The sequence below is a fragment of the Frankliniella occidentalis genome, unplaced genomic scaffold (genome assembly GCF_000697945.3).
Source record: "Frankliniella occidentalis isolate FOCC.00 unplaced genomic scaffold, Focc_3.1 Scaffold498, whole genome shotgun sequence".
NCBI lineage: Eukaryota > Metazoa > Arthropoda > Insecta > Thysanoptera > Thripidae > Frankliniella > Frankliniella occidentalis.
The window spans coordinates 7,224-13,458 of NW_026267616.1; the positions used below are offsets into that span (position 1 = coordinate 7,224).

Here is a 6,235-nt window from a genome sequence, read left to right on the forward strand (position 1 = left end):
TTTTTAATTTTCGTTTGAATTCTTGGCACAGGACGCACCATCAGCAGTCTGAACAAGTAGCTTTTAAGCCAGATTACGTAGTAACTAAAAGGTTTCTAATTTTCGTTTGAATTTTTGGCACAGGACGCACCATCATCCTGACGACGCACTTCATGGACGAGGCGGACCTGCTCGGTGACCGGATCGCCATCATGAGCGAGGGCCAACTGCAGTGCTGCGGCTCCAGCGTGTTCCTCAAGGAGCGCCTGGGGAGCGGCTACCACCTGACCGTCGAGCTGGAGGAGGCCAAGCCTTACGACCTTGAGCGTGAGAGGATAAATACCCGGTTAACAGCCCCCTACCCACCACCACCCACCCCTCAAAAAAAATCATTAGAATGCCCTGCCACACACTCACACACGGGTTCACTTCTATGTATCTGTACTGAGTCACTGTTACTCTGTCACAGGGAAGAAGCGGCTGCACCACGAGGTGCAGTCTGCAATGCCGACCGCGCAGCTCCAGGACCGCGACGACGTACAGGAGTCCGAGTTGGTATACACGCTGCCTGACCGACACAATGTGGACGCTATCATCGCCTTGCTCGCGCGGCTGGACAAGCGGCGCGAGGAGCTGAGCATCGCGTCGTACGCCATCTCGGACACCTCGCTCGAGGAGATCTTCCTAAGGGTGGCAGGCCGCACGGAGGAGGAGGTGGACGTGGGTAGCAGCCGCAGCGATGTGGCCAATGTGCTAGATGACGACTCTTCCAGCGAGCTGCTGATGGACCCGCTGTCCGGCGGCAGGCTCCTGTGGCACCAGTTCGCCGCCCTCACGCGCAAGCGCTTCAACTACGCCCGCCGCGATCCGAAGGGTTACTTCACGCAGGTATCTTGCAGTGCCAGAAAACAAATCGCATTCCTTTGAACGGTATCCTTCCTGATTAGTGTCGTCTCTCCAGCTCATGCTGCCAGCCATCATCGTATTGCTCGGCCTCGCGTTCAGAACTGAAAGCAAAAGCGGCACCCCTCAAGCTCGAGGCACGCGGGACACAGCGATCCAGATGCAGCCATCTCTACTCAGTTGGCCCGTGGTGTCTTTCTTTGAATTGGAAGAAGTAACGTAATCAGTCTTGTCTATATGCCCCTCGCCTTGCCCGTGTCTCTCCCTTTTCCTGTCTGTCTCTCTCTCATCATATATTTTTTATCTCTCTCACTCTAGCCCGCGCAGGGCGACGCCTGGGGAGTCAAATATACCGAGTCAATGAAAATCGACGGTTTAAGTGCGAGCCTCGTCGCCGGCGGCACCGTCAACAAAGAGTCGGACCTCCTAAACCGCAGCAAGCTTGGCCACGAGTGCGCCAACTCGCCGTCGGTGAGTGTCCCAGTACTTGTATAGCGGTCGGCCAGCCTAACTCACTCGATCGAAAAGACTATCCTGGGAAATGCCTACTTTATCCACTGTCCTGTCGTCCTGTCACGTTGTAGAATCCTCCAGGCGCAGACTGGTCGGTGGCCCTCCTCCCCAGCAAGGAACTGGTCTACAACGTGACTGGAAGTGACACCGAGACCTGGCTCATGAGTACTAACAGCGCGTGCCAGCGGACTAGGTTCGGCGGGGTCTCGTTCGGCGTCCAGTACGACAACGGGTCGCTCGCTCAGCTCGGGGAGTTTGGACTTGCTGACAATACAAGGGTACATCTCGCTTTAGCGCAAGTGTCCCAGATCCCAGATGGGCCGGTGATCCTAGTCCTAGCCCCCTTCTCATGTCCTCCCAGATCTGGTTCTCCACAAATGGCTACGCCTCCGTCCCTGCGTACCAGAACGCCATCAACAACGTGATCCTGAGGGCCTCTCTACCGCCCGACAAGACACCAAGGGACTACGGCATCCTGACGAATAGCTGGGCATTGCCTGCCGACCAGGACGAGGATGGCGAAAAGGGGATAGACCCAGGGTCTGTATGAACAGTCTTACTTCAGGAATTATTCTTGCAGTTCTGGTGGCATTTCCAGTAACTCTTATGCTGGCATTTTTCAGAGATAAAAACCTCGTCGTTTGGTCCACGAATATGCTTCTCTTCGCCATGAGCTTCGTACCCGCGTCCTTCGTCATGTACCTTGTGGAGGAGCGCGTGGGGCAGTCCAAGCACCTGCAGCTCGTATCCGGTCTGCGGCCCTACATCTACTGGCTGCAGAACTACACGTGGGATCTGGTGAGTGTCGGGCGGGAGGTCAGCCTGGCCGGGCGCCTGACGGTCGCAGCGTAGGCCACACCGGGGCGGGAGCGCACGGCTGTGATGCGGGACGGCCTACCCCACAGGCGCCCGAGCCCACAACGTAGCGAGCGCGGTAGCGTCGTGGCACCGGTAACGCATAGCAACAAAAGTGGCAAAAATTATAGGAAAAAAACAGCAACGCGGCATTTTTATCTGTCGTTTTTCGTTTGTCAGTGAAAACTGAACCAAGAAGAATCGATTTCCGGCCCTGGAAGTCGTATCTGTAATGGTTTTCGTTAAAGGCTTTTATTCCTCTCATGTAGGTGAACTTCGCAGCAACCGAAATTTTGGTCATTATGGCCTTCATCGCGTTCCGAATTCCATATTTTCTACCGTGCGAAAATCTCTGGGCAGTCATACTTCTCCTATTCTTCTATGGGTGAGTAGTGAGTACCTAGGCGTCGATGCCTTTTACATTTATAATGAGCTCGTCAAATGTATTCCGAGTCTTAATCTTGCCCATGCTCAGGATGGCTTGCACTCCGCTGCTATATATCTTCCACTGGTTCTTCCGCACGCCCAGTATGGCCTTCCTGGTGCTCTTGACAGGAAATATTTTCATTGGCTTTGTCAGCGTAGACACGTTTTTGGTGATGGCGTACACGAGCTCGGTGGGTAGCGCTTCCTAAATGCTGAAGGCTAGGGTTGAAGCCCTGGACAGTTTACGGAAAATTTCAGGAAAATTTCGGGGGAAACGAAAAATTTTCTGGAAAAAAATGGAAAAATCTCCCAGATTTTGGTAAGTCTTCCGTTTTTTTCTGGAAATTTTCTTGGAAATTTCCAACCCTACTGTAGGCTGTAGATGTTTGCCAACATTAGGGCTGAAACTGGACTGGACTGAATGAGAAAGAATGTTACGCTCTCTTGGCCGTAGCAAGTCCTGCCAACCCTGGAGGCGGTGCTCCTGATGCTGCCACAATACTGTCTAGGACGGGGATTCCTTAACGTGGCAATAAACCACTACGTAGGAGAAACCAAGCGTTACGGTGCGGTATTTATAACGATAACCACGAAGTCTGGTGTGTTGTTCGAAAGTAAGTTGCTCTCAGGTTCGCACTACCGGCTTTTCAGGGCGTGAGCGCATCCCACCACTTGACTGGGAAGTCACGGGCAAGTACTTGGTGGCCATGGCCGTCATGTCGGTGGTGCTAGCGGTCGCCGTGTTCCTCGCGGAGCAGAGCACGCACTGGTGGCACGGTCTGGCGCGGGGCAGTGTCAATGTGGTCGCCCAGGGCGTCGCCAACAAGGGAGACGACGTGCTGCGAGAGGAGCGGCGTGTCGCGGAGGGCGGCGCCGACCAGGACATTCTCGTTCTCAAGAGGATTACTAAGGTACCTACCTTGCGGTAGCTGTAAACAAAAGATTTTATATAAAAAACAAAAAAAAAACATACTTAAGCCTTGATAAGCCTAAATGATCCTGGGTGAATGAATAATGTTGGTTACTTATCAAGTAAATTCTTAGTACTGTCAATGAACAAATTTTACATATTACTTTTTGTTAGTTGTCAACAACTATCAACAATTATCTACTCAGTAATACTTTGCATAGGACATAGGGACTGGTATGATCTTAGTTTTGCCAAATACATTCGCATCCGGGCAAGTTGATTTACGTACTCGATTCAAGAGCGTCCTTTCCGGGTTGTAATGCTCTACAACTGCCTTTGTACGATTCGCATGCGTCGATAGTGCAAATTTTACACAAACTGCAAGTGCAGCGTATCCATCCCTAAGTGGACCTACAAGTTTCACGATGTTCCATATTCAGACGGATAGTATTGGCTACAAAATGTATACCTCCGAAATAAACAGGTTATTGACTACAAAATGGGGATGGGTGACATTATTATGTGTTTCCTGTCCGCAGCGCTACAACCGTAAGGCGCCCCCCGCGGTGGCGGGCGTGTCGCTCGGCGTGGAGCGCGGCCAGTGCTTCGGCCTGCTCGGCCTCAACGGCGCCGGCAAGACCACCATCTTCAAGATGCTGACGGGAGACACGCTCATCTCCGGCGGGGACGCGCTCGTGTCCGGGCGGTCCGTGCGCGCCGACATGGACTCGGTGCGCCGCATGACGGGCTACTGCCCGCAGTTCGACGCGCTCGTGCCGCTGCTCACGGTCCGCGAGCACCTCGACCTGTACAGCAGCCTGCGGGGGACGCCGGACAGGCATCGGCCCCTGGTGCGTATCTCATGAGGCACCCTGTGCCGTGCACACGGACACCGGCGGACGCTAATGCACTGCGCCCTTCTCGTGTCCCGCAGGCCGTGCGCCGCGCCATCCAGCTGTTCGACCTGGGCGCGCACAAGGACAAGAACGCCAAGGACCTCTCGGGCGGAAACAAGCGCAAGCTGTCGGCCGCCATCGCGCTGGTCGGCGAGCCGTCGCTGCTGTACATGGACGAGCCCACCACGAGCATGGACCCGGTGGCGAGGCGCTTCGTGTGGCAGCGCGTGCGGCGAGTCGTGGCATCGGGCCGCTCCGTGCTGCTCACCTCGCACAGCATGGAGGAGTGCGAGGCCCTGTGCGCGCGCCTCACCATCATGGTCAACGGCAAGCTCACCTGCATCGGCAGCCCGCACCACCTCAAGCACAAGTACGGCTCGGGCTACCTGGCCGTGGTGCGGTGCAGCCTGCCGCGGGTGCACGAGGCCACCGAGCTGCTGCTGCAGCGGCTGCAGGGCGCCACGGTGGTCGAGAGCCACCTGCACCAGATCAAGCTGCAACTGCCACCCCATCTGTCGCTCATAGCCATCTTCACCGCCCTGGACGAGGCACGGCGCGGGGGCAGCGTCGAGGACTACTCCGTCACGCAGACCACCCTCGAGGACGTAAGTGTCGATCTCTCCCTTATGCGTACTACTGCTGTTACAGACGGGTGTTGTTACTTCTTATTCTGCGTGTTCCAGGTGTTCATGCGGTTCGCGCGGGCGCAGAGGGCGGAGCAGCCTTAGGGGAGGAAGAGGGGAGGGGCGATAAGTAAGAGGCAATATTGTGGTGGTATATGGTCCCTTGTGTTACCGGTGTCAATTTTGCAAATAATCGACAAATAAATGGAAACTATGTGACCGGAACTGGCTCATGTGTACCATTTAATTCTTTGCCACGTTCCCTGAGGCATGACCAGTATGTGGTCACGCTCTCACGTTAAAGCATCAATAATGGGCCGCAGAGAATGTGTCAACAAAACAAAAATATTTTTCTTATACCTTTTTTCAAAAATAAATAAATAAATTATAAATATGTAGGAGATAATGGCGTTTACGCTGGGTCTACGACTTGTAAGTTTACTCGGAAGCACATCATAGTCTTCTTGCTCTCATCTTGGAGAGCGATTTCCACGGCGGGTGAAATCTGCATGAAAAAAGTCAAATGGTTCATTTGTTCCGTCAGCGCCTAACACAGTTATACCCTGAAATACGCGGTCAACTCACATTGGGGTAGTTGGAGTCTATATCTAGCTCCAGCTTGTAGGTAATCTCTTCGTACTGGTCGAGGGGACACTCTGCGTTGGTCAACGACATGCACGCGTTCTTCTGTTTGAGGGGAAAGTTGACGACCGTGCCCAGGGCGTAGGCCGTCACCGCCACGTCGAGCTGCGTCACGTCCCAGCCGACCTCAAAGTCCACCTCCATGACGGCGACCGACCCCTTCTCGATCAGGCACGGCTGCTTGGCGCAACCCTTGATGCGCAGCGCGATCGGGTCGTGGGCCTCCGTGCCTTGAACATCGCAAGCACACCGACCATTCGGTGAAAATCGCCGCTTGTGAGGTCCAGAACGCACGGCCACGCCATGCGCCCCCTATACTCACAGGACAAGAAGGGCGTGCTTGCCGTAGCCGCGCCGGCTGCAAGCAGCAGTACCGCGAGCAGCAGCATCGGGGAGGGGGTGTGGTACTTCATGTCGGCGAGAAGAAGCACTACTAGCGACGAGACTAGCGAGGAGCGACGAGTTATATGAGGGACTAAGTGCAAGGC

The 6,235-nt window shown here is 54.7% G+C and overlaps 2 protein-coding genes across 2 annotated transcripts in view; one reads left to right on the plus strand and one right to left on the minus strand.

Moving 5' to 3' along the window:
• Positions 1 to 5,261, plus strand: part of LOC113217833 (ATP-binding cassette sub-family A member 7-like) — a 10,229-nt gene extending 4,968 nt beyond the window's left edge. The window contains exons 5-18 of the mRNA XM_052275046.1: positions 124 to 306; positions 449 to 867; positions 941 to 1,096; positions 1,201 to 1,353; positions 1,467 to 1,673; positions 1,757 to 1,935; positions 2,019 to 2,193; positions 2,520 to 2,635; positions 2,726 to 2,867; positions 3,131 to 3,242; positions 3,328 to 3,587; positions 4,126 to 4,437; positions 4,521 to 5,087; positions 5,166 to 5,261. Of these exons, the coding sequence (XP_052131006.1) occupies positions 124 to 306; positions 449 to 867; positions 941 to 1,096; positions 1,201 to 1,353; positions 1,467 to 1,673; positions 1,757 to 1,935; positions 2,019 to 2,193; positions 2,520 to 2,635; positions 2,726 to 2,867; positions 3,131 to 3,242; positions 3,328 to 3,587; positions 4,126 to 4,437; positions 4,521 to 5,087; positions 5,166 to 5,210 (3,026 nt within the window). The 3' untranslated portion in view covers positions 5,211 to 5,261. The remainder of the gene's footprint in view (positions 1 to 123; positions 307 to 448; positions 868 to 940; positions 1,097 to 1,200; positions 1,354 to 1,466; positions 1,674 to 1,756; positions 1,936 to 2,018; positions 2,194 to 2,519; positions 2,636 to 2,725; positions 2,868 to 3,130; positions 3,243 to 3,327; positions 3,588 to 4,125; positions 4,438 to 4,520; positions 5,088 to 5,165) is intronic.
• A 60-nt stretch (positions 5,262 to 5,321) lies between these two features.
• Positions 5,322 to 6,235, minus strand: LOC113217907 (NPC intracellular cholesterol transporter 2 homolog a-like). The gene is made up of 3 exons (XM_026437996.2): positions 6,070 to 6,235; positions 5,691 to 5,977; positions 5,322 to 5,610 (listed from the first exon to the last, which is right to left on the minus strand). Exons 1-3 carry the CDS (start codon positions 6,158 to 6,160, stop codon positions 5,518 to 5,520), a joined length of 471 nt encoding a protein of 156 aa, XP_026293781.1. The 5' UTR covers positions 6,161 to 6,235; the 3' UTR covers positions 5,322 to 5,517.